Genomic DNA, 27,726 nt, shown 5'->3' with positions numbered 1-27,726 from the left:
GAAGTGTTGGGGAGGATCAGTGATAAAGGCAGGGTTGGCCCCACAGCCTGCTGGTTGTTGTGACACAACCACTGATATGTTAAGTATAGGATGCATTAAGATAATTTTATTCCACATTCGGTGAAAAGGAAAAATTTCCTCCAGCCAATGTGTGTCATTCTCTGAATTGAATTACATAAATTGTAATATATTTTACTACACATGATCAGAAAAAAGACTGCACAGTTCTATTTAGCAACTCCAGTTTGGACAGTTCCCATGCCAGGGCTGAAACAAAGGCACAACAGTGGCAGCATAGATTCTTCTATTAGTTTTCTTTGTGGGATTTTCTCTTTTCAGCTAGAGTCCATCTGAGTGGAACTCAAGGTAGCAGGGATGCTGTCCTCCACTATAGGAGGCACAAAGGACAGCCCGCAGCATCAAAGGCTACACACTTAGCTCAGGTCCATTTCAGTTTCTGGAATACATATGAGATTTAATGGAAAACAAAAAGCAGACATAAGAGCTTTGCATAGAAGCATAATAGCAAAGAAAAAGACACCTACTGGGTGTGTATGTGAGCAGATTCAAATGAAGTGAAGAGAACCAACCCAGGGGATGGGGATGGGCAGGAGGCTAAGCTGAGGGAAATAAGAAACCAAAAGCAATAAAATAAAAAAATAAAACACAAAGCTGCTTGTCCTTGTGTTATCCACACTGCAGTCCAGTTCCCTCTCTTTGGTGTGGAACTCCAGGCCACGGCCAAGTTTGTTTGCCTCAGTGGAACCAGGGAGCGAAAGAGTAAAGTGGTGGTACAGCCTGCCCATCCAGAGTCTGACCTGTCCCCAGGAGGGGCCCTGGAGTGAGCAAGCTCTCCACCTGTCTTTAGTACAGGTCATATGAGGGTGGAGAGCCCTAGCACGGCTCTTTTCAGTATTCATTCAGCAAACTTCTACAGACTCAATGCACACACATACAATTTTTTCAAATCATGGGCCAGATATGTTATTCATTTGCTAAGTCTTGTCCAGAAGAGCTTCTCTGGTGGCTCATATGGTAAAGAATCTGCCTGCAATACAGGACACCTGGGTTTGATCCCTGGGTTGGAAAGATCCCCCAGAGAAGGGCGTGACAACACACTCCAGTGTTCCTGCCAGGAGAATCCCATGGATAGGGGAGCTTGGTGGTCTACAGTCCATGGGGTGAAGGTGGGAGAAGGGGACGACAGAAGATGAGATGGTTGGATGGCATCACTGATACAATGGACACGAGTTTGAGTAGGCTCTGGGAGTTGGTGATGGATAGGGAAGCCTGGTGTGCTGCAGCCCATGGGGGTGCAGAGTTGGACACGACTGAGCAACTGACCTGAAGTCATGTCCAACTCTTTGCGACCCCATGAACTGCAGCACGCCAAGCTTTTCTGTCCTTCACTATCTCCCGGAGTTTGCTCAGACTCAAGGTCCATTGAGTCAGTGATGTCATCCTACCACCTCATCCTCTGTTGCCCCCTTCTCCTCCTGCTCTCAATATTTCCCAGAATCAGAGTCTTTTCCAATGAATTCACATCAGGTGGCCAAAGTATTGGTTTCAGCATCAGTCCTTCCAACAAATATTCAGAGTTGATTTCTTTTAGGATTGACTGGTTTGATCTCTCTTCTGTCCAAGGGACTCTCAAGAGTCTTCTCCAGCACAACAGTTCAAAAGCATCAATTCTTCAGCTGGGCTTCAGTAATATCAGATTTAAGGAGGTCTGTAAGTAATAATGTGAATCGAATGCCTAAGAAAAAGTTTGATTCCCTCATTAGTTACAATACCTCGAGCAAATGCCAACATCTCCATTACCTCACTTGTAAAATAGGGATGACAGGTACAGATGTAAAAGACTTCCTCAAGAGACTAGTATTGTATCTAATGCATAGGATGTTTTTCATGTTCTCCCCCATCCTAACAAAAAGAAATTAGATTGTTGTCAAATGCTATGGATATACTTTAAAACAATACTTATTAACCTTTGGGGCTTCCCTGGTGGTTCAGATGGTAAAGGATCTGCCTGTAATGCAGGAGAGCCAGGTTTGATCCCTGGGTTGGGAAGACCTCCTAGAGAAGGGAATGGCTACCCACTCCAGTATTCTTGGTTGGAAAATCCCATGCACAGAGGAGCCTGGAGGGCTACAGCCCATGGGGTAGCAGAGTCAGACATGACTGAGCAACTAACACGTTAACCTTTAGTCACCTGGGGGAATCCTGTAAAAGTGCAGATTCTGCTTTTGGGGGAGTTGGGGTGGGGACAGATTCTTGCTTTTCCCAACAAACTTCCAGGTTCTGACTATGCTGCTGAGGGTCATTGTTTTTTTTTTTAAATTTATTTATTTTAATTGGAGGCTAATTACTTTACAATATTGTATTGGTTTTGCCGTACATTGACATGAATCCGCCCCAGGTGTACATGTTTTGCAAGAATTTAACATTGAGTTCCATTATTTAACATGACTACTGCACCAAAAGTTCTCAAAAGGAGTTTCATAGACTAGCTATTTCTTTAAAAATTTTACTTTTCTACTTAAGCTTCGTGCTAAGTCACTGACCCAGCTAAGTGCCAAGCGCCAGCGAGGCCAGGGTGTAATGAGCTGTGTGAGGGCATCATTTGGTCTCAGAGGATTCACAGTACTCTTTTACAGAAAGATCCTGCAATTGTCTTGCCACCATTTTCAGCTTTTTGATCTTAGCCTTTGCCTCTGATGATAATTACCCCTTAATTAGCACCCACTACCATGTCATCTAAATAATTATAGTAAGTGCAGCTTGCACCTCTGCTGGGAGTCTTCAAACCAACTGATAAAACAAGATGCTATGCCAATTTTTTAAGACAAAACTGACCCAAATAAAAGTCACATGCTGTGGAACACACAGACCTGTTATAACTTCCATTAGAATAAAGCTATTTAAGAGTTGGTTTTGAAACAATCAAGTATTGATGTATTTCAGAAACTGTAAACATCAGAATGTAAATTTTGCAAGCAGTAGTGCAAAAGTAAACAGTTCAGTCACGCTAAAATCCACCTTAAATTTCTGTTGGGAAGGGCTACAGGATGTCTAAACTGTTTTTTGTCAGTTTGGATTTTGCCAATATATTGAAGGAGATTGGTAACTTCTGGGTGCACTCAAAGCAAATTACCTTTTGTGGAAGAAGAGGTGGCTTTTTCACTGAAAACAATTAGTAGTTTTCTAATTTCCCAAGTGGATCATCATTCACCCCCCTCACCAAACAGCAGGGCCATCGGAGCCCAAATAATCATGAAACTCTCTTAGGAGGACACCAGTTGTGTTACTCTTCAAAAGGCTGTCTTCCCACCGTAGTCTTAAACACCATCACAAGACTTTACAATTTTCTGAATAGGTAATACATTGACAAGGAAAAAACTTCGAACAGCACAAAATGGTGTATAGAGAAAAATAAATTTTCTTCCTTCCCATCATCTACCTCCTTGCCTTCCCCAGAGACAAATCACTGGTTCATAAAATTTTTTATTATGAATAATTTCAGATATACAAGCAGAGAAATTGGAATAAGCTCATGAATAACACAGCATCAGCAATGAAAAACACCCCACTGGCTTGTTTTATTTTCCCTCCATCAGTGTTTGTCGGAGTTATATTCCCAGACACTTGATCACTTTATCTGTCAAAACTTTTAGTGCTTTGCCATTCCCCCCACCTTCTCTCCTTAATCTAACCACATTACCGTCATCACATCCAACAAGGCTGGATAATTCCTTAATACCATCCAATATTTTCAGGGGCCACTTTTAATGGCTTCGGGACAGACTGAGGGAGAAAAGAACGACGAAGGTTACGAATCGAGGGGATGCTAGAAGCGCATTAAAAAGCCAGGCCGACATCACTTCGGGGTGCGGTCATTGATCGGGAGCCGTGCTACACGGGCCTCCCGGTTCCCGCCGTCATTAACTGCGCCGGGTCAGCACCAGCCAGTCTGGGTCAAGAGCCGCCCCGAGCCGCGAGCTCCCAGTCTCCCGGCTCCCAGGCGGCGATTCCAGCAGGCCCGGCGCAGCTGCACAACCCACTGTCCCCAGACACCGGCGAGTCCCTGGAGGGGAAACGATTGACACAGCTGCCTGCACTGAGCCCCCGGTCCTCCCCCGCGGCACCTGCGTCTCCCGGCGGGGCCAGGAGCTGGAACTCGCTCGCTCGCTCGCTCGCGAGCCCCGGCCGGCCAGGCCAGCCACAACCGCTCGGCCCGCTGCCCGCTCCCGCGCCGGGCTCTCAGCACCTAGACCTCGCGGACCGGGACTACAACTCCCGTCGGGCCCGACGGCCGGACCAATGGCGGGCGCCGGCGCATGCGGGGCGCGGCGTCTGCGCGGCGACTTGAGTAAGCAGCCGCGCGATTGGCTGCGGGGTAGGGCGGCCGCGCGGGGCCTGTGGGAAGCGGAGTGACGGAGCGAGCGGCTGTTGGAGGAAGGAGGTGGGGGCCGGGAGCGCAAATGGCGTTGAGATGGTTCAGGGCCCTGTTCAAACTCTAGCGCTGACCATTCACCGACGGAAGCGGCGGCGCAGGAGGCGACGGCGGCCCATCGTGGGCACGTAGCGGGCTCCGGTACCAGCTCCAGCGGCGGCGACAGCCAGGGAGGCCTAGGCCCGGACCCGGCCGGCGGCGCTCGAGGCGGGGAGGGAAGTTGCGGTGCCGCCACTCCTCCCCCCCCTCCGCCGGGTTTCCTATTTACAGAGAGCGGAGTCGCGGGTTCTGACGGTGGCGGAGCCCCTTGCCTCTCTTCGCTCACCAGCCGGCCCCGTTCTCCCGCGCGGGGCGCCGGCGCCCGCCCGTGGGCCGTTGGGAGCGGGAGAGGCGGAGGCGGCCCGAGGCTAAAGCACCCGCCAGGCGCCGAGGGTAAGTGAGGTCTCAGGCGGCTGCCTAGGCCCCGAGCTTGCCGAGGGTGGAGGAGGCAGGGGTCTGGGAGGGGGTGATGGAAGTCCTCCCGTCTCACCCACCCGGTCTCTGAGGAAGTTGGGCAGCGGAACGGTCTGAAGAACTCTTTTTCCTCTTTTCCCCTTTATTCTGAGTTCTTTCTGGGCGACGGCTGGTTTACTTCCCTCCCCAGGCGCGGTCAAGTGTATTGGTTCCAGGCCGAAATCTTTTGCTGTCTTTCCTCCCCCCCTGTCCGCCACTGAGGCCTTCCACTACCCTGGGGATTCGGTGGCAGAGGCTTCCGGGGCGTCGGAAGCAACATCCCTTTCCTGGGAGGTGGGGGTGGGGAGGAGAAAAGTTGTGTGAGCTTCCAGGGGGAGGGGGGCCGCTTCTCCCGGCCACCTCCCAGCGCACCGCCGCCCCCAGGTGAGGATTTCTGGGTGGTGAGGTTTGGCCTTTCCGGCTTTTATTCCTTCAGGGAAGACCCTAAGCCCGTGGAGATCTGAAAGACGCTGGATTTGGTTGGGGGTTAAGTGTGAGGACTTCTTTATTCCAGCGCACTTCCCCGAAAATTCGACAAGCTTTGGGCTGGGGCAAAGGCCCAACGACCAAAAAGACTTAGTTGTGAATCATTCTTTCCTTTTTGGTAAGGTAATCTTTGGAGTTTGAAGCCTGAGCAAGATATCCTGTGTTCTTAACTTAAATATACTTGAAATATAGTGTCAAATACGTCTACACACTTATTTTTGAATTTCTACATACTTTACACTCTAGTCTTACTTAGATAATGCCATTACAATTGTCTGTCTGGTGACTTAAAAAAAAAGACACGGAAAACTGTATAAAGACCAGCAAAAGGGTCAGCAAAGGGGGTATTATATAATGAACTCCCATGTATTCATCTTTCAGACTCAACAGTTATTAACTCTTAACCAAATTTTTCTCATCTCTGCACTTTCCATTCCAGACACCTTAAAGCTGGAGAATCACTGACATTATTGCATCAGTATTTCCATATATGTCGAAGGCATAGGTTCTTTAAAAAAAAAAAAGCATAATTTATCAGTTAAAATAATTAACTCCTTGCTATCAGGTATTCATCGGCAGACTTTCAGCTTGTCACAGTGAATGCTTTATGGTTCTAGGATCATTTTTACCATGAGTTTTTCTGGTGTGGACCTAAAGTAGTCCAAGTCTAGGTTTTGGTTTGGCCTTTAGTCAGCATTTTTAGGTAGTTACCATGCTAGTGTATCCAAAACATTTCATTTTTGTTGGTGTATATGTAAATGTAGGTCTATAGATTAGGGCTGTACATTCAAGGAGGAATGAAAAAAAATGACTTATTTTGTGTTTTCTTGTAGCTGCCAAATACACTTAGTGTTTTTAGGTTATGCTTAACAAGGAAGACAGGATTCTTTAGCGTAAATCTACCATAAGAGGGGAAATAGATATCCCTCAAAGTTTTTTGACATATTAAAAGGTCTTCAGACAAATTAGAAACTGTTTTCTCTTAAAAGTAGTTGGGTATAATGACTAAATTAAGTATTATTTTGTCCAATTGGAATTGGCTTCTAACCAAAATATGAGAGGGCAAGTTCCTCTGCTGAATATATAGGGATTCCCTATAAACTGGGAGGATTAAGTTAATAAAGGGAAACATTTAAACTAATAAATAAAAATATTTAAAAATATAGGTCAAAATATCACTGTGATTGTTGTATTGTAAATTTCAAGGGTATGAAGTTTTTTTCACGCCCTTAGGCAATTGTTCACTTTTTTTCCTGGTTGTATTTAATTTATTGATATTTAAACTTTAGAAGGTCAAAGTGTGAGTAATGGATAAGGACTGATAATGTTTAAAAAGTACCTTGTTTGACTCTCTATTTACTGTCCTGAAATTTTTTTTTTGTCCTAGTACTTAGCATGTAGATAAATCATTTTATCCTGTCTTAAATCAGAGAGAAACATAAATTCACTTTTTTTTTCTTTTAATAATCCTGGGACCAGTCGGTGTAATATGCTGGAGTTCACTAGCTTCAGAAAATGTAGTTCAGCAAATGAGCACAGCACCATGAGGACAAGGAAGGGAGAAAGAATGAGTATGGTTTCTTGCACTGAGGGAAATGACCACGTACGGAATATTTTTCAAGTCATAGTTTATATTATGTTAGACCAAAACTCAGGATCTTTGAGGTTGGATTAAAAGTAGCAGGTTCTAATATGTGAGAAAATAGCACCAGTTTTCTGACTTTTCACCCCTCATGTGAGACAGTGCTCTGAAATTTCAAAGAACTATATTTAGTCAATTATTTGACATCTCTAAGATCCTGAAAAAAATTAACATTTTGTGCTTAATATTTTATGTTAAGGGTAATTAGCCTATTCAGATTATTTTTTATGGTAAAATTGATAGAAAAGTAGATTCATCTGAAACTTTTTTTTTTTTTTTAAAAGCAATGTTAGGCTTTCTTTTTCTGAAAATATCCTATGAATATGTACTCCTAGAAAAGATTGATGTAAGTATATAGGATAAAAAATGAGCCTCTCTATACTCCCTCCCCTTATTTATTTAACTGTAAGATTTGTATCTTGAATGTGGAAAAGCTCTATGGGGAGAATCCCTGTTTTCTTATTTTTATATTCAGTATTAACACTTGTTAAATATTTGATGATTATATATTTTCTTACTTTTTTTTTCCACAGAGAATATGAAACAGGTGTCAAAATGACATCCAGATTTGGGAAAACATACAGTAGGAAAGGAGGAAATGGAAGTTCAAAGTTTGATGAAGTCTTTTCTAACAAACGGACCACCCTTAGCACAAAGTGGGGAGAAACCACTTTTATGGCTAAATTAGGACAGAAGAGGCCCAATTTCAAACCAGATATCCAAGAAGTTCCGAAGAAACCTAAGATAGAAGAAGAAAATACTGGAGATCCTTTTGGATTTGATAGTGATGATGAATCTCTACCAGTTTCTTCAAAGAATTTAGCTAAAGGTTCCTCTTACACAGAATCTAGTGAAGCTGCTCAGTTGGAAGACGTCACTTCTGTACTTGAAGCTAATAGCAAAATTAGTCATGTGATGGGTGAAGACAGTGTTGTATCTGATAAATGCTTACATTTGGAGGATACTTTGCTTGGGAAAGAAAAGAGCACAAACCGTGTCTTAGAAGATGATGCAAGCAGAAGTAGCTGTGCTAAATTAATGACTTCAGGTAAGTTTTGATTTTCTTTTTTTTTTCTTCTTCACAGTGATTTTCTTTATTCTGAGCCAGGAGAGTTTTGTGTAATTTAGTCAAATGATTTTGACTTAGATTCTGAAATATTACACCCTTTAAATTTTATTTCTGCATTTATAATTAATGGGGACCAAAGATAATTTTGTAGAAGACATTTAAGAAATTAAAGAAACCAATTAGGAGTTGAAATTTTACTTAACTGGGGAATTTCCAGACTGTACATTTTGAGAATGATCTTTCATTTGTCCTTACTCCAGTTCTCGTTAAGAAACATTTCTTTGTTGTGTTAGGATTGCACAGTATCTCACTTCTATTACTGTGGAGGATTTGGATGGTTACTGATAATGAAAATGAGATGGGCGTTTACAATAAGATTTAAGTTTAGGGGTGTTAGACTTTCTTCCAAAACTAGAAAGATTAAAGAGGTATTAAGTGGAAATGTAGAATTGAACTTGACTGCAAATTGAAATTAGTTGGGGGTTTGGTGCCAGTAGTAATTTGTATTAATAGATTTTCATCTACAAAACCAGTTGTATTTTAAAAATGTTAGCTTGTAAATCTGGCATGTAGTGTTTATTCCTAAAACAATATATTTTACACGTTTTTGTAAAGGATTTGAGACTTACAGTAATAAATGATTTAAAAAAGTGCAATTAATTAAAAGACTATAGAGCTTAGATTGGAGATGGCAAGGGAGATAGCTTGTGGACTTTATCAGTCATAGGGCTGAGTAATAAGGCTCACACTTTGGTCTAAAACAAACCTTAGTTCTTGACTTCTTGGGAAAATTTAGTGATAATAAAAGGTTATATAGTGCTCATATTTTAAAAAGATGTAATGACAAAACTTCCCAGTTTTCTGGAGAGGAATTTGTCCTTTGGGGTCTTTCTGTAAGGCACTGTCTTTCTATTAGGCATCTCAAATACTTTGCCTTGCATAGTTCCACAAAAAAATGCTGACCATTTTTCATTCTTTCTCACCCTTGGATGAGAGGAGGAGCCAGCTGTTACTGTCATTCCCTTGATCTCCTTGTTAATTCTGATTTGGCTCTTCTTTTCCTTTGCCCACATTTCTCTCGAGCTGTTGTTCACTTAAGGTTAGGTTTAATTTTTATTAAAAATGAGCAGAAAAGCAGTTTCCCAGATCAACTCTTAAAAATGTTTTCTAATCATAGAACCATTGAGCCAAAATTAACTTGAATTCAGCTCTCTTAGCTTCATAGATGAGATTCAAAGAGGTTAAGTAACAGTCCAGTTTGGGTAGTGGCAAAATTGGAATGAGATTCATTTATTGATTTTTCAAAACTTTGACTACCTACTCTGTGTCCTCCACTGTGTTAGGCTCTGGAAATGCTATTCCATGTCAGTTATCTAGTGTTTGAGTCCTCAGTATGAGGCAGGTAGACTGCAGAAAGGAAGATGAGGATGGAGAACCGGTGGAGTGGGTTACGGTACACAGACACAGATTTCTCAAGCACTGTTAGAGAAAGAGGGGCATCACTGGCAGGCAGAGAGTATCAATAGGATAAATGTTTAGGTATGGGGGAACAGGAACTTGGAAGTTAAATATTCAAAGGCAGCGATTGCTTATATAGTCTTGCTGCTGTTAAACCTACACACATCCAGACTGCCATTTGAAGTTGTTCAGTGAGAACTGGAAACAACTCTTTCTGTGAAAAAGAGGTTTTAGCTTGCCAGTCTAATGTAGCTAAATTGTAGTTCTGGTGTTGATCCTGTGGACTGACTGGGAATCCAGACTCCATTATAACGGGTTTGTGAGGGGAAAGTGTATACTAAAATACAGAAAACAGATGTTCAAGAACATCTTGCTCTTCTTCTTTCTTCACAAGGCAGCCTTAGTTGGAAGGGAATGGTGTAGCATTGTGAATATTTAGTTTCTCCTCTCCCTTGACCATCCAGAGCCAGAGCACCCCTGGTAGCTTGCTGTAGGATAAGAAGGGAACTTTAAGGGAGTACTTCGAATTCTGATGGTCTTACCCTATCCCTAACATGTAAAAGATAAACTTTTTATAAGTTAATGTTAATAAGTTCAGGGAATACTTCCGAATTTATGACCTTCCTTTTTTGCCTCTAAAATTTGGGCATCTCTGTGCCTAGATGTTTTTTCTGCATTATGTTTGTCAGTTTGTCGTTGCTTTTACTAGTATTCAGAAAGCCTTCTGATTTTAGTTGAAGTTTAGAGATTCAGACCTAAGGTTTGGATAAAAGGGGTCTCTATAAATCTAAAGTGGTCCAAAACTTTTTTTGAATTAGTGATCTTTTGAGAATGATGAAATTTTTTACTTCAGATTAAAGTGCTGTGTACCCATTTAGATCTCAGAAATTCTTTGGAGGTCATTTACAGGCATTTTATTTAAGAACCTGTGAGAAGTGTTGTGATCATTCTGTTCAAAGTGCACAAGTTAGGTTCTTTAGTATCATTCCAGTGGGATGTTCTTGCTCATTCATACCATTTTTTGCTGCAGAATTATATCACATCAGTGAAAAGGACTTAGCCAAGCTCAAGCTTGTATCATTTTTCCTGTCCTTAAGTTTTAAAGTGGACCTCTTTATAGGGTAGTATATGGTTAACTTTTAGGTACTATTAAAATTCTTTGTTTTAAATGTTTTATACCAGATAGTGCTTTTTAAGATTGTGGCTTATTTAAAGAGGAAATCCAGAGTGAGGTCTTGATAGAATATAGTGGTTGCTGTTTTCCAAATGCTTGATGGGCAAGGGAACCCGTCAGGATTGCTACCCATGCAAGAGTACAAACTAAACGAGAATTGCAGGGAAGAATTGAGTTGCTAAAACATCCTAATCTTAATTAAAAAAAAAACAACAACATATACACACTTGTAGTCTGGAACTTTTAGACACACAAAAATAGAACATTAAAAGAACCTCAAGTGCCTGTTTTCTGGCTTCAGCAGTTGTCAATATATGGCAAATCTTGTTCCATCTATTGTATACATTAGTCTGTCTCCTGGATTATTTTAAAGCGGATTTAGGATATCTTACTTTAGATACTTTAATTGAAGTTTTCATTAAAGCCAGTGAAATCTCAAACAAGTGTGAAACTTAGAAATGACTTCAGTTCAGTTGAGTTGCTCAGTTGTGTTCGACTCTTTGTGATCCCATGAATCACAGCACGCCAGGCCTCCCTGTCCATCACCAACTCCCGGAGTTCACTCAAACTCATGTCCATCGAGTCAGTGATGCCATCCAGCCATCTCACTCTCTGTCGTCCCCTTCTCCTCCCACCCCCAATCTTTCCCAGCATCAGAGTCTTTTCCAGTGAGTCAACTCTTCGCATGAGGTGGCCAAAGTATTGGGGTTTCAGCTTTAGCATCAGTCCCTCCAATGAACACCCAGGATCGATCTCCTTTAGAATGGACTGGTTGGATCTCCTTGCAGTCCAAGGGACTCTCAAGAGTCTTCTCCAGCACCACAGTTCAAAAGCATCAATTCTTCGGCGCTCAGCTTTCTTCACAGTCCAACTCTCACATCCATACATGACCACGGGAAAAACCATAGCCTTGACTAGACGGACCTTGGTTGGCAAAGTAATGTCTCTGCTTTTTAATATACTATCTAGATTGGTCATAACTTTCCTTCCAAGGAGTAAGTGTCTGTTAATTTCATGGCTGCAATCAGCATCCGCAGTGATTTTGGAGCCCCCCAAAATAAAGTCTGACACTGTTTCCACTGTTTCCCCATCTATTTCCCATGAAGTGATGGGACCAGATGCCATGATCTTTGTTTTCTGAATGTTGAGCTTCAAGCCAACCTTTTCACTCTCCTCTTTCACTTTCATCAAAAGGCTTTTGAGTTCCTCTTCACTCTCTGCCAAAAGGGTGGTGTCATCTGCATATCTGAGGTTATTGATATTTCTCCCGGCAATCTTGATTCCAGCTTGTGCTTCTTCCAGCCCGACGTTCCTCATGATGTACTCTGCATATAAGTTAAATAAGCAGGGTGACAATATACAGCCTTGACATACTCCTTTTCCTATTTGGAACCAGTCTGTTGTTCCATGTACAGTTCTGACTGTTGCTTCTTGACCTGCATACAGGTCTCTCAAGAGGCAGGTAGGTGGTCTGGGATTCCCATCTCTTTCAGAATGTTCCACAGTTGATTGTGATCCACACAGTCAAAGGCTTTGGCATAGTCAATGAAGCAGAAATAGATGTTTTTCTGGAACTCTCTTGCTTTCTCCATGATCCAGCGAATGTTGGCAGTTTGATCTCTGGTTCCTCTGCCTTTTCTAAAACCTGCTTGAACATCTTGAAGTTCACGGTTCACATATTGCTGAAGCCTGGCTTGGAGAATTTTGATCATGACTTTACTAGCGTGTGAGGTGAGTGCAATTGTGCGGTGGTTTGAGCATTTTGGCATTGCCTTTCTTTGGGATTGGAATGAAGACTGACCTTTTCCAGTCCTGTGGCCACCGCTGAGTTTTCCAAATTTGCTGGCATATTGAGTGCAGCACTTTCACAGCATCATCTTTCAGGATTTGAAATAGCTCAACTGGAATTCCATCACCTCCACTAGCTTTGTTCGTAGTGATGCTTTCTAAGGCCCACTTGACTTCACATTCCAAGATGTCTGGCTCTAGGTTAGTGATCACGCCATCGTGATTATCTTGGTCATGACTTAACAGAACCTAAAAACTTGGCCTTTTGAGAGATCTTGGAGTATCCTTATAAAGTTTGACATCCAGAGCTATGTGCATTAGGGGTAAAAGAAAGCTTCTCTTGCCTTTTGTATACAGCTACTCCTATTTTCCATCTTTGTGTGTTCTGCTACAGGTTTTTAATCTGGGTTCTAGAATAAAGTGTGCAAAGACTTGTATTTCTACTTGGCACACTTTCCTTGCTAGCCAGCTGGGATTCAGTCTACATACCCTGCCAAATATTGAGATAACTATGGCATAGGCTCTTAATTTGCATGCCTGTCTTTGTAGCCAATTTTTTTTTTCATTTGCTTAAAACTGTACTCAGTATTTGTATAAGTTACAGGGCTGTTATTGTCAGGAAATTAGGAACTTTGATTTAGAACTGAAGATCGTTTTTAGAAAGGGAAATGAATTGTTCTTTTCCTGAAAGCTTAAAGTAGGCCAGGGAGTTGTGACCTGAGAGGAGATTGTCATCTACTCATTGGATAAAGTACAGGTGATTAATGAGGATTAAAGAATTCTGCAAGTATAGCATTGGTAAGAGTTACCTGCCTTCATTTAGATCTTGAATATATTTGTCATATAGAATATACTTGTCATTCCTAAAATCAGCTTCTTTTAAGGGAAGAGAGTAAGATGCCTGTTGTTACTTTGTGCTAAGCCCTTTATATCAGTTGATCTTTAATCGCAACTATTTAAGGCAGGCTTTATTCCCATTTAGAGGAGGGTCGCTAAGGGTTGGACACGACTGAGCGACTTCACTTTCACTTTTCACTTTCACACATTGGAGAAGGAAAAGGCAACCCACTCCAGTGTTCTTGCCTGGAGAATCCCAGGGAAGGAGGAGCCTGGTGGGCTTCCGTCTATGGGGTCACACAGAGTCGGACACGACTGAAGTGACTTAGCAGCAGCAGCAAGGAGTATTTCAAAGAAGTTGAATAACTTGAACTATTAAGTAGAAGATCTGAGAAACACCTAAAGTGTTCTTTTCATATAGTGCTGCTGTATTCTGATGTGAATGAACTTAATTTGATCATATTTAAAGCTTTATATTTAAAATAACAGGCTGTCACTGTACGCGTTTTCTCTTGAAGTTGGAAATAACTTGGACAAATAACAAATTATGTGTTACCTCTTGCCTCTGTTTAAATAATTTTCTTTTTAGTAAGAATGGTGGCCAAACCATTTTTAAATACTGAAGAAAGCTGACCTTAATTTTTGCTAATAGGTACCCTCTGTTTGCTAATTTTTAAAAATTCTGTATGGAAATTTAACAATATGCAAATTCTGAAAGAGACACTAATTTCAAGGAAATAATTTTAAAGTAAATAGTTTCTTGTAAAAGATTTTCTTAGTGAAAGGAGGTTCATTCTCAGGGTTTGAGCAATAACACAAGTGTAGGTAATCACTAATATAACTTGAATAAAAGTGAGTACACAGTGAGCACACAGTGAGCAGTGTGTACACAATGGGAAATGGGTTTGACAGGTGTATACAACTTGTTAAAGATGTTTGAAGGAGAGAAGAAAAGGGACAGCTAGAGATATATGAGGGATTCTGGAAACTTTGATTGCATAAGAGTCTTGAAGCATAGGATCCAAAACCCAGAGGGGGAGAGTGATCTTGGGAGAAGGGATACTGCATTTCTTGACTGGAAGGAAAGGGGGGTGAAAATGTGAGTTTAATGGGAGGATGGAAGATAAGGTTGTTTATGAACCAAAACTGCTCCCCGGCCCGCCCCCCCGCCCCCGCCATCCTTTCTTTTTATAAAGTGACAAAGGAGGTCATCTCTGAAAGGGAGAAAGAAAAAAGGATGTGTATGGTGGCTGGAGGGGAGAGGCAAAGTGTTCAAATAGATTTTGGAGAAAGTGGAAAAGGAAGGAGCTGTCTAGAGAGAGTAAAATTTATGGACATTATCGATGCCTTAGTTGAAGTTTGTTATCACCGAAAACTCTTGAGTATGTGTGTTTTCTCCTCTCCTTTAGTAGGCCCTATTAGCCAGAATCTGTACAAAATATAGAATATTGGCTAGAATAATGAGAATTATGCTGGATTAGCATTTTGTCTGACTAGAGATGGAATGAACAGATAGAGAAGAAAGAGAATTTAGGTTATTGACCAGAGAGTGATTGAAATGATGAACTGTGCACTTTAAACCTGACTAACTGGACGGGGTGGGTGGATAGGAGAAAGAGAAGAGAGGTCAGTATACTGAGTCTTAATAAAAGTCGAGAATAGGATTCCTGAGACAAGCAAGTTGGTTAGTTGGTTGTAATTATGGATTGTCTTATTCTGATATTTAAGAGTTGAAGCATTTTAGGATATGAGAAGTTCCTAGATGAAATTGTGAATAGGTGACTAAGATAGAATGTAGAAGACTTGATGAAAGAATAAGGAGCTGGGAGGAGTTCAAGGGTTAGAATTTGATGGAATTCAGGGTGATAGCAGAAGTGGCATGGAAAGGTAGATTATAGATCTTGTTTAAAACCCTTAAATAAATGAAGAATCTAAGAGGTTGTTAGATGACAGATAAGAGAATATTATAGGGTAGCTAGATAGGTGGCACATGCCTCAGAGGAGTGGACTTTTTATAAGAGAGGGGAATAGTAATAGTTTCATAAAAGGCTCTGGAGAGCCAACATGTGAGTAACTCAAACCATCCTTCTCTGAGATACTGGAAGGGGCTGCATGAGAAGTGGCATTCTTGGTCAGGTTTCAATTAGGGTTTCCCTGGTGGCTCAGATGGTAAAGCGTCTGCCTGCAATGCGGGAGACCCGGGTTTGATCCCTGGGTTGGGAAGAGCCCCTGGAGAAGGAAATGGCAACCTAATCCAGTACTCTTGCCTGGAAAATTCCATGGACAGAGGAGCCGGGTAGGTTACAATCCATGGGGTTGCAAAGAGTCAGACCCAACTGAGCGACTTCACTTATTTCGGTTAGGGCAAGGAAGTGGTAGAGGGCATGAGCCCCAGGCGTATGTGAATGTGCTGATCACTGAGGCTTGGATACTCTGCACTTAAAAGCTGTGGAGTGGTGGGGGTTTTGGGTTGTGGAATAGAAGATGGGAAAGAAGTATAGGTACATTTTGAGTGTTACATTACAGGAGGAGGTTGATGGCAAGTTTGCATTTTTATTTATCAGTCAAGGTCCCAACTGGAAACATGGCATGCCCCAGTTAGGGTCTTAACAGGAGATTTATTTTTATAATGGCTGATTACAAAGGTGTGTGAGGAATGTTGCTGCTGCTAAGTCACTTCAGTCGTGTCCGACTCTGTGTGACCCTGGCAGCCCACCAGGCTCCCCTGTCCCTGGGATTCTCCAGGCAAGAACACTGGAGTGGGTTGCCATTTCCTTCTCCAATGTGTGAAAGTGAAAAGTGAAAGCGAAGTTGCTCAGTCGTGTCTGACCTTTAGCGACCCCATGGACTGCAGCCTACCAGGCTCTTCCATCCATGGGATTTTCTAGGCAAGAGTACTGGAGTGGCTTGCCATTGCCTTCTCCTGTGAGGAATGTTAGGGAAAGCCTAACCTGGGTTAGGGCTTCCCTGGTGGCTCAGAGGTTAAGGCGTCTGCCTCCAATGCGGGAGACCCGGGTTCAATCCCTGGGTCGGGAAGATCCGCTGGAGAAGGAAATGGTAACCCACTCCAGTATTCTTGCCTGGAGAATCCCATGGACGGAGAAGCCTGGTAGGCTACAGTCCACGGGGTCGCAAAGAGTCGGACACGACTGAGCGACTAAACGGAACGGAACGGAACCTGGGTTAGCTGCATTGAAGCTCTTCTGTGGTGGGTCCCTCTTCCCACCTCCAACCCTGGCATCCACTGATCAGTCTTCTGCCCCTGTAGCTTTGTTTTTTCCAATATTTCCTATACAGAGAGTCATTCAGTATGTAGCAATTTCAGCCTGGCTTTTCATTTAGCATAATACTTTTAAAGAGTATTCTGTGTTGTATGAATCAGTATTTTTATCGTTGAGTAGTATTCCATTGTATGTACCATAATCTATTCACTATTTGAAAGACATTTGAGTTTTCAGAATTTGGCAATTATGAATGAAGTTGCTTCCAGTTCCACCTAGGTATGGGTTGCTGATCATGAAAAGATTGATCCTAAATTTAAATGATTGCAAAGGATATAAAATTTCTGCAAAAGAATAAAATGATTTCCTATATATATTGGGATTTTATTATATTTATTTATATATTTTGATTTTTAAAAAGTATTATATTTATTTTAATTTATATTTTGGTTGCACCTGTGGCATGTGGGCTCTTAGTTCCCCAGCCACGGAGCCAATGCATGACCCCTGCATTGGAAGCATGGAGTTACATTAAAAAAATGAGAGGAAGTTTTTCTTTAACAACCAGAAGATTTACAGCACCATTTTTCTTTTTTGAAATTGTAATTTTTTTTTTCTTTTTTTTTGGCCATGTGGCATGTGGGATCCTAGTTCCCTGATCAGGGATCAGAACTGATCCCTGTGCCTTGGAAGTGTGGAGTCTTAACTGCTGGGCTGCCAGGGAAATCCTTGAAATTGTATTTCTATCCCACTTCCCCTTTAGGATTTTACCCTAATGAACATGTCTGTTAATGGTCATCTCTTCATAATTTTATAGTACAAAATACATATATTTTTTGTGTATAAGTTTGTGTGCTAAGTCACTTCAGTTGTGTCTGACTCTTTGTGGACCGTAGCCAACCAGGTTCCTTTGTCTGTGGGATTCTTCAGGCAAGAATACTGAAGTGGGTTGCTGTGCCCCCCTCCAGGAGATCTTCACCTAGGGATGGAACTGCATCTCTTACGTCTCCTGCATTGGCAGGTGGATTCTTTATTACTAGCGCCACTTGGGAAGCCCCATATATAAGTTTAAATGTAAACTTTTAAGAATTTTCTGTGATTCTAATGTTCAAAGTATTTGAAAATTATTCTTCATTGTTATCACCACAATTATTAGTGTATAATTGATCAAATTAGTGTTAAATTGATTAATTATTAGTGTATAATTAGTCAACTGCATTTTAAAGGCAAAGTTTATTAGAAATGTACCTCTTAATGATATGGGTAAAGCTGTTTTCAATTAGTTCATATATATATGGATAAATATTATCGCTGGAATTAAGAAAAAGCTCTGACATCAGTCTGTTCCTATTTTTTAATACATAAATATGGAGGTACTATATTGATAAAAAATAAGAGTGGAAAGAGTTTTGCTATAGTAGTTTCTATTTGGAAAGCAATAAATAATTAGAACCATCTGACATGCAGTGGATTTGTTTCCAGGACATTAGAGTAACTCAGTTATTAAGCATGGATGCCAATAATGTATCATATTATTTCTTTACTGTCATGCCAGAGTAGGAGTAATGTTCCTAGTAAGATTAGGGATAAGTGAGTGATATGCCATTATTTGTAATGTGGGAGAATAATTATTAATCTCAGGTGGGTTGATACATCAGTTTTTGGACCACAGTATATGTGAAAGGTGGGAATGTAGAAATGAGTGTCCCTAAAACTTGGCTAGTTTTAGGCCAAGTGGCTAAAACTAGTGGCTCAGTGGTAAAGAATCTGACTGCCAATGCGGGAGCCATAGGAGACACTGGTTTGATCCCTGGGTTGGGAAGATCCCCTAGAGGAGGAAATGGCAACCCACTCCTGTATTCTTGCCTGGATAATCCCATGGACAGAGGAGCCTGGTGGGCTACAGTCCATGGGGTCTCAGAGTTGGACACAACTGAAGTGACTGAGCACACATGCACATAAGGAAGATGGGAATTTAGAAATGAATGTCCCTAACATTTAATTCGGAGAAGGCAATGGCAAGCCACTCCAGTACTCTTGCCTAGAAAATCCCACGGATGGAGGAGCCTGGTGGGCTGCAGTCTGTGGGGTCGCTAAGGGTCGGACACGACTGAGCGACTTCACTTTCACTTTTCACTTTCACACATTGGAGAAGGAAATGGCAACCCACTCCAGTGTTCTTGCCTGGAGAATCCCAGGGAAGGGGGAGCCTGGTGGGCTTCCGTCTATGGGGTCACACAGAGTTGGACACGACTGAAGTGACTTAGCAGCAGCAGTAGCAGCAGCAACATTTAATTGTGCCTTTGTATGTTTTGGAATGCCTTTCTGTAACTCCAGGAGTCTGTGTATATAGTTGAAAGAGTTAATTTTCTGTGTGGCTCATTGGTTGAGGAATGACTTGGGTATGTGGGTGTGTTCCCTGTTCTTAAGGGTGGGCAGAGATAGGCAGCTTGAGCAGGAGGCCATGGGAACAAACAAGCTTCTTGGCTTGTGGGTGGGCAATGGCAATGGGCCATAAGGTTCTCCATAGGCAACTTTTGATAGGGAAAGAGAATTGAGTTGGACTGTTCTGTGTAGTGGACCCAGCTGAATGGTTCTTTTGGAGTTGTTTTATCTTTTAACATTACATATAGACTTTGTGTTTGATAGGTATGTTTTATAAATAATTTAAAAATTATAAAATATAATTGAAATTACCACTTGAAATACTTAGCATATTTTTCAAGTACTTTTTACCTTCCAAATCTTTGAGTAAAACTGATCCACTGAGGAAGAAGTGCCATATTTTTCCTGTGACTTAGGTGCCCCTTATAAATAGCCACACACCTTTGTTGACAGTGAAACATCAGTTTCCATTCATAGAAACTTGCTGTTGACAGTTTTTTACGTATATTTTTATGATCTTTAATATGCACAGCATGTAAATCTATGTATCCCTAAAAATACAAACGCATAAATGACAGTGTGGTATATATGTGTGTATACTGTGTATGTATGTATGTACGGAAAAATCATTAAGAGATACACATCAGTATTTATAAAATCTACCTTGTTCTTCATGGTTTTCTATTATATGAATATGCCATATTTAAGTCTCTTAGGAATAGTTTGGCTGTTTCTAGTCATTTGCTATTAACAGAGAAATGCTATATGGAACATCATTCTACTTTCATGTTTGAACATCATGTTCTCACATATAGAGGTATAAGATGTTTTTAGAAGTGGAATTGAAAGAGCATAAATACTTAAATATTCACCTGATATTGCAATATTTTCCACTGACTCTGGATTTTTTCTCCCTAGCATCATTCTGTTGAACTTTGGAGTTTGTCTAGCTGAAAGAAAAAATGTCTTCTTTATTTTGGGGGTTTAATTTTTTCTACTTTAGAATGTGTGCAGTTTTATTGTTTTTTACTGTAAATAAAGTTATCTGCACATGGTGCAAACTTCCAGTGGTTAAAGGCTTCCCACCTCCTTTTTCCAGTTGTGCCTGTTGTTCTTGGAGTGGTTGAACGTTCATAATTTTGTTATCCTTTCTGACATGTGTTGTGTAAACAAGGTCCAACAGTTACAAATTTGTGTGTGTGTTAGATCTACAAAATGATGACATGCTGTTTAATACCTTGCTTTTTCACTTAATATGTATGGGGAATAAGTCTATGTCAATATATGGAAGTTTTCTTTCTGGCCTCCTTATCTTTTTTATTTAAAAATACTGTTGCATTCATGGTATGTCAATTCCCCCTATGTTTTTTTTGTAATTTCTTAGCCAGTTCCTTGTAGATGTCAGACTTTGGGTTGTTTCCAGTGTTTTTGTTTTCTTTAAAAAGTTGCTTTATTTTTTAGACAGTAAACAGCACTTAATAACTATGTGGCTGTTAACTGTCTAGCAACTGAAATCTCCTGTCCCTCATGTGCAGAATGGGAGACAGGTTCACATTTCCTTATCGGAAACATTTGAGGCCAGATCTGTCTTGGAATTTGGGTTAGTTTGGAATTATAAAGTATATATTTTTTATATGAACCCCTGTCAGGTGCTTGGCAGCACTCTAAATAAGGCAAGTTTTATTCAGAAGAAGAAAATACTATCAGTAGCTTTACGTAGATGAGGTCAGGTTTTGCTTCAAAACACATTATCAGAAAACTTTGTTTTCAGAGATTTTTGGATGTTGCAATTGTGGATAAAGGCTTGTGAACTTGTAATAGTACCTACATCAGATGGTTGCTATGAGATCAAATGAATTAATGGATGGAAAGTATTTGGGACAGTACCAGGCACATACTGAGGGCTTAGTAAGTATAAATATAGTTCAGCTTTGTTTTACTTTCTTTTTCCAACTTTATTGAGATATAATTAATATATAATGTTGTTTACTCTTGATTTTTAATTGTGAATGAAATTGAGTATCATTTCTTTAAGTTATTAATTCATTCTATTTCTTTTTCTATTGATCTCTGTGTCTATACCTGCTTTTTCTGCTGGAACATTGACTGACTTACTGATGCATAAGAATTATGACACCACTATATTAAGTAAATAAGCCTTTTCTATTTCTTTAATGATTGATGATGATCATTTTCCATGCTTATTTTAGTATCAGTATAGTTTCTTTGATGTACCCTCACATTTCTTTGCCCATTTTTAATTGAGTTGCTTATTTTCTCATTGAAATTTAAGAGTTCAATGCAAGTATTATATCAGACATTTATTGCAGATATTTTCTGAGTCTGTGATTTGTTTTTGCTTTCCCTTAACAGTGTTTTTTACCCCACTCCAGTACTCTTGCCTGGAAAATCCCATGGACGGAGGATCCTGGTGGGCTGCAGTCCATGGGGTCGCACAGAGTCGGACACGACTGAAGCGACTTAGCAGCAGCAGCAACCGTGTTTTTTGCAGGACAGAAGTTAGTTGTTTTATCAAGTCCCATTTTATCAAGTATTTCTTTTATGACAATAGAGTACACTCTCCTCCCTAGGCATCCCCTTCATTGGACAGCTCTAGTTAATCTTAAATGCTGTTGCTTATCAGTCCTTATAGTTTCTATGAATTGAATGATGTCTATAGATTTAATAAGTTTGTTCCCTTTTTGCATGACAGCCGTGCAGATATTGAAAGGCAGTTTCCCATGTAACAGTGACACACCTCAATTGCTGGGTCATAGGATAACAGGACCACTGACAAAATGTGGTTCACTGGAGAAGGCAATGGCAAACCACTTCAGTATTCTTGCCTTGAGAACCCCATGAACAGTATGAAAAGATAGGACACTGAAAGATGAACTCCCCAAGTCGGTAGGTGCTCAATATGCTACTGGAGATCAGTGGAGAAATAACTCCAAAATGAAGAGACGGAGCCAAAGCAAAAACAGCATTAGGTTGTAGGTGTGACTGGTGATGGAAGCAAGGTCCAGTGCTGTAAAGATGTGACTGGTGATGGAAGCAAGGTCCAGTGCTGTAAAGAGCAATATTGCATATCAACCTGGAATGTTAGGTTCATGAATCAAGGCAAATTGGAAGTGGTCAAACGGGAGATGGCAAGAGTGAACGTCGACATTTTAGGAATCAGCGAACTAAAATGGACTGGAATGAGTGAATTTAACTCAGATAACTATTATATCTACTATTGTGGGCAAGAATCCGTTAGAAGAAATGGAGTAGCCATCATAGTCAACAAGAGTCTGAAATGCAGTACTTGGATGCAATCGCAAAAACGACAGAGTGATCTCTGTTCGTTTCCAAGCTTACCATTCAGTATCACAGTAATCCAAGTATATTCCCCGACCAGTAATGCTGAAGAAGCTGAAGTTGAACGGTTCTGTGAAGACCTACAAGACCTTCTAGAACTAACACCCAAAAAAGATGTCCTTTTCATTATAGGGGACTGGAATGCAAAAGTAGGAAGTCAAGAAACACCTGGAATAACAGGCAAATTTGCCCTTGGAGTACAGAATGAAGCAGGATGAAAGCTAATAGAGTTTTGCCAAGAGAACACACTGGTCATAGCAAACATTCTCTTCCAACAACACAAGAGAAGACTCTACACATGGACATCACCAAAATCAGACTGATTATATTCTATGCACCCAAAGATGGAGAAGCTGTATGCAGTCAGCAAAAACAAGACTGGGAGCTGACTGTGGCTCAGATCATGAACTCCTTATTGCCAAATTCAGACTTAAATTGAAGAAAGTAGGGAAAACCACTAGACCATTCAGATATGACCTAAATCAAATCCCTTATGATTATACAGTGGAAGTGAGAAATAGATTCAAGGGACTAGATCTGATAGAGTGCCTGATGAACTATGGACGGAGGTTTATGACACTACAGGAGACAGGGATCAAGACCATCTCCAATAAAAAGAAATGCAAAAAAGCAAAATGGTTGTCTGAGGAGGCCTTACAAATAGCTGTGAAGAGAAGAGAAGCGAAAAGCAAAGGAGAAAAGGAAAGATATACCCATTTGATTTCAGAGATCCAAAGAATAGCAAGGAGAGATAAGAAAGTCTTCCTTAGTGATCACTGCAAAGAAAGAGAGGAAAACAATAGAATGGGAAAGACAAGAGATCTCTTCAAGAAAATTAGAGATACCAAGGGAACATTTCATGCAAAGATGGGCTCGGTAAAGGACAGAAATGGTGTGGACCTAACAGAAGCAGAAGATATTAAGAAGAGGTGGCAAGAATACACAGAAGAGCTTTACAAAAAACATCTTCATGGCCCAGATAATCATGATGGCCTGATCACTCACCTAGAGCCAGACATTGTGGAATGTGAAGTCAAGTGGGCCTTAGGAAGCATCACTACGAACAAAGCTAGTGGAGGTGATGGAATTCCAGTTTGGAGGTATTTCAAATCTTAAAAGATGATGCTGTGAAAGTGCTGCACTTATACCAGCAAATTTGGAAAACTCAGCAGTGGCCACAGGACTGGAAAAGATCAGTTTTCATTCCAATCCCAAAGAAAGGCAATACCAAAGCATGCTGAAACTACCGCACAATTGCATTCATCTGACACACTAGTAAAATGTTGCTCAAAATTCTCCAAGCCAGGCTTCAACAGTCCTTGAACACCGTGAACTTCCAAATGTTCAAGCAGGTTTTAGAAAAGGCACAGGAACCAGAGATCAAATTGCCAGCATCCATTGGATCATCAAAAAAGCAGTAGAGTTCCAGAAAAACATCTACTTCTGCTTTATTGACTATGCCAAAGCCTTTGACTGTGTGGATCACAACAAACTGTGGAAAATTCTGAAAGAGATGGGAATACCAGACCACCTGACTTGCCTCTTGAGAAATGCTGGGCTAGGTGAAACACAAGCTGAAATCAATATTGCTGGGAGAAATATCAATAACCTCAGATATGCAGATGACACCACCCTTATGGCAGAAAGTGAAGAAGAACTAAAAAGCCTCTTGATGAAAGTGAAAGAGAAGAGTGAAAAAGTTGGCTTAAAGCTCCACATTCAGAAAGCTAAGATCATGGCATCTGGTCCCATCACTTCATGGCAAATGGGGAAACAGTGGAAACAGTGTCAGACTTTATTTTTTGGGTTCCAAAATGACTGCAGATGGTGACTGCAGGCATGAAATTAAAAGATTGCTTGCTCCTTGGAAGAAAAATTATGACCAACCTAGACTGCATATTAAAAAGCAGAGATATTACTTTACCAGCAAAGTTCCGTCTAGTCAAGGCTGTGGTTTTTCCAGTAGTCATGTATGCATGTGAGAGTTGGACCATAAAGAAAGCTGAGTGCCGAAGAATTGATGCTTTTGAACTGTAGTGTTGGAGAAGACTCTTGAGAGTCCCTTGGACTGCAAGGCGATCCAACCAACCCATCCTAAAGGAAATCAGTCTTGAATATTCATTGGAAGGACTGATGTTGAAGCTGAAACTCCAATACTTTGGCCACCTGATGCAAAGAACTGACTCATTTGAAAAGACCCTGATGCTGGGAACAATTGATGGTGGGAGAAGAAGGGGACGACAGAGAATGAGATGTCTGGATGGCATCACCAACTCGATGGACATGAGTTTGAGTGAACTCCGGGAGTTGGTGATGGACAGGGAGGCCTGGCGTGCTGTGATTCATGGGGTCGCAGAGTTGGACACAACTGAGCAACTTAACTGAACTGAATAACTAACTAATAAACTAAATGTCTTTTTATATATTTTATATGTTTATTGAATATTCTTTTTTTAAATCAAGGGACTGATCAAATTGCTTGATCATTTTTCTGTTTTTTATTTTTATTGGATATTTTATTGTTGAGTTGTAGGCATTGTAATTCCCCTGCCCCACTGGTCTGAAGAGTTCTCTTAAAAAGCATTGTAGTTTTTAATTTTTCTTTTTTTGTGGTGGTGGTGGGAGGCACACTGCAGCATACAGGATCCTGGACTGGGAGGAAATTCCCTAAATAGTGTTTTGTTTTGTTTTTTAATTTTTTTAATTGGAGTATAATTGCCTTACAATGTTGTGTTATTTTCTGCTGTACAACAAAGTGAATCAGCTATTAGTATACATATATCCTCTCCCTCTTGAGCCTCCCACCCAACCCCATGTGTCACCCTTCTAGGTCATCACAGAGCACTGAGTTCCCTGTGCTATACAGCAGCTTCACCCTAGGTATCTGTTTTACAGATAGTGTATGTTAGTGCTACTCTCAATTTGTCCTACCCTCCTCTTCCCATTCTGTGTCCACAAGTCCATTCTCTTGTCTGTGTCTCTATTTTTGCCCAGCAATTTCTACCATTTTCGCCCTCTATTTCTGCCATTTTTCTAGATTCCATATATACACATTAATTATATTTTTCTCTTTCTGATTTTACTCTTTATGACTGACTTTAGGGTATATGTATCTTTCTGAATTATGGTATTCTCAGAGTATATGCCTAGTTGTGGGATTGCTGTGTCATATGGTAGTTTTAATTTTCGTTTTTTAAGGAACCTCCATACTGTTCTCCCAGAGAAGGCAATAGCTACCCACTCTAGTATTCCTGCCTGGAGAATCCCAGGGCCAGAGGAGCCTGGTGGGCTGCCGTCTATGGGGTCACACAGAGTCGGACACGACTGAAACCTCTTAGCAGCAGCAGCATCATACTGTTCTCCATAGTGCTTGTATCAATTTATATTCCCGCTTACAGTGCAAGAGAGTTCCCTTTTCTCCACATCTTCTCCAGCAATTATTCTTTGTAGATTTTTTGATGATGCCCATTCTGATCATCGTGGTTTTAATTTACATTTCTCTTTAATGAGTGATGTGGAGCATCTTTTCACATGTTTGATGGTGGTGCATCTTCTTTGGAGAAATGTAAAAATGTGGGACACTTCACAAATTTGCATGTCATCCTCGTGCAGAGGCTATGCCAATCTCTTTATCGTTCCAGTTTTATATGTGCTGCCGAAGCGAGCACATTAGTGGTTTTTTACGAGTTGACTCACTGGAAAAGACTCTAATGCTGGGAAAGGTTGGGGGCGGGAGGAGAAGGGGACGACGGAGAATGAGATGGCTGGATGGCATCACCGACTCTGTGGACATGAGTTTGAGTGAACTCCGGGAGTTGGTGATGGACAGGGGGGCCTGGCGTGCTGTGATTCATGGGGTCGCGGAGAGTCGGACACGACTGAGCGACTGAACTGAACTGAACTGAATGGACATTTAATTTTGGTGAAATTTCTTTTGCTTTACGGTTGAAGATAAGTGATGTTTCAGAACATGTTATTGAATAATCTTTCCCATAAAGATATGAAGTTCTACAATTAACATATACTGATTTCCCACAGATGTTTTGCTCCTTCCCTTGTCCTTTATCAGTTAAAAATTATATTTTGGAGTATGTGAAAATTTGCTAAAATTATCGGTACTCTCCCTGTAAACTGTGTGCACAGACATTTTTTTCACAGTTTCACGAGATATGCAGAAACCGTGAGATCATTCATAAATCTCTAATCAAACCTCCCTTCCCACTTTTTAAATATTTCAGCATTCACTTCATCCATGGAAGACCTAAATTATCCCACCTGAGTATTTTCCTTTATAAAATCATGTATATTCACATTATTGTAAGTACTAATGTGTTTTTATTTTAAAAGGAATCCTCTATTTCCTTTCAAAATTAAGAATCTTAAGGAAATAGTAGACATTTAATTAAACTTCTGTGTAAGGTTGCTAACTGTCTTTTAGATAAGCGGAATGAAGGTTAGAGAGGAAATATGAGTTGCCAAATTTTTACACATCTAATTACTGTCTTAGGTGTGTGGTTCAATACCATGTTTCTCAAATTCCAAATTCCATGTAGTCTTTACTACGCTTAATTCCCTCCCTCATATGCTGCCTAATATATAAAAGACTGGGTATCTATATAGTGATGCTAAAATCTAGTGATATTAAAAGGCATTTATTAAGTATCTTTGAAGATGGTGCTAGGCTAAGTCTTCTGAAAACTTCCTCTATAATCCAGTCTTCACCCTCTAGGTTAAGGAAGAACAGTAGGCTTTAGAATGTAGTTTTTGATTCCTTGTTTGAAGCTGATAGACACAGGATCATGAGGAAATATTGATGAACATACAGGTTAAATTCCACTAAGAAATGTCTCACTAAAAGGTTATTAAAAATATATATTTTGGCAGAGTTGTTAAGTAGTTACAATAGTTTGTATTTGTGTGGTGCTCTTTAACTTGCAAGTATCCTTAGTTACATTATCTTCTTTTATCTGTTCAAATTGTCCTTGAGACAGACTTTATTAGCCCATTTTTTCAGATGAAGAAATTGTCCCCACTTCTTAGGGTGACTTGCCCAAGGTTATTTTAGCCAGTAAGTGGCAGAGCTGGCACTTACCCATTTAACTCCTGAACTCTTATCTTTGCTAGAAATGCATTTCTATTTACATAGCTGGTTTAGCTTAAAACAGAGTTAATACTTACCTTCTCTGTTAAAAAAGTAGAGTTCAGGGTGCGTACTGGGTTGGGCATTTGAACAAAGATGAGTATGCTTTCTTACTGAGGTGGTGTGAGTGAATCTTGTTGGCATGTGGAAAAGAGTTTAGCCATCTAAGAACTGGAAATAAGATTTCCAAATAGAAATGTTACAGAAGCCCTAAAATTGTC

General features: G+C 40.6%; 2 protein-coding genes and 1 pseudogene across 3 annotated transcripts in view; 1 reads left to right on the top strand and 2 right to left on the bottom strand.

The window, feature by feature from the left end:
• Positions 1–2,271: 2,271 nt before the first annotated feature.
• LOC148775976 (uncharacterized) lies at positions 2,272–5,225 on the bottom strand. The gene is made up of 2 exons (XM_088841968.1): positions 5,180–5,225; positions 2,272–4,993 (listed from the first exon to the last, which is right to left on the bottom strand). Exons 1-2 carry the CDS (start codon positions 5,223–5,225, stop codon positions 3,942–3,944), a joined length of 1,098 nt encoding a protein of 365 aa, XP_088698094.1. The 3' UTR covers positions 2,272–3,941.
• WAPL (WAPL cohesin release factor) overlaps positions 4,554–27,726 on the top strand; it is a 79,023-nt gene continuing 55,850 nt past the window's right edge. For both annotated transcript variants that reach the window (XM_055425308.2, XM_055425307.2), the window contains exons 1-2: positions 4,554–4,885; positions 7,607–8,121. In XM_055425308.2, the coding sequence (XP_055281283.2) occupies positions 7,629–8,121 (493 nt within the window). In that variant the 5' untranslated portion in view covers positions 4,554–4,885; positions 7,607–7,628. The remainder of the gene's footprint in view (positions 4,886–7,606; positions 8,122–27,726) is intronic.
• Positions 25,933–26,033, bottom strand: LOC129556028 (U6 spliceosomal RNA; annotated as a pseudogene).

The sequence above is a fragment of the Moschus berezovskii genome, chromosome 12, assembly GCF_049115385.1.
Source record: "Moschus berezovskii isolate FMDL1 chromosome 12, NW_MosBer_1.0, whole genome shotgun sequence".
NCBI lineage: Eukaryota > Metazoa > Chordata > Mammalia > Artiodactyla > Moschidae > Moschus > Moschus berezovskii.
Note: the sequence above shows the minus strand (reverse complement) of the source record. Positions and strands in the feature narration are given on the sequence as shown.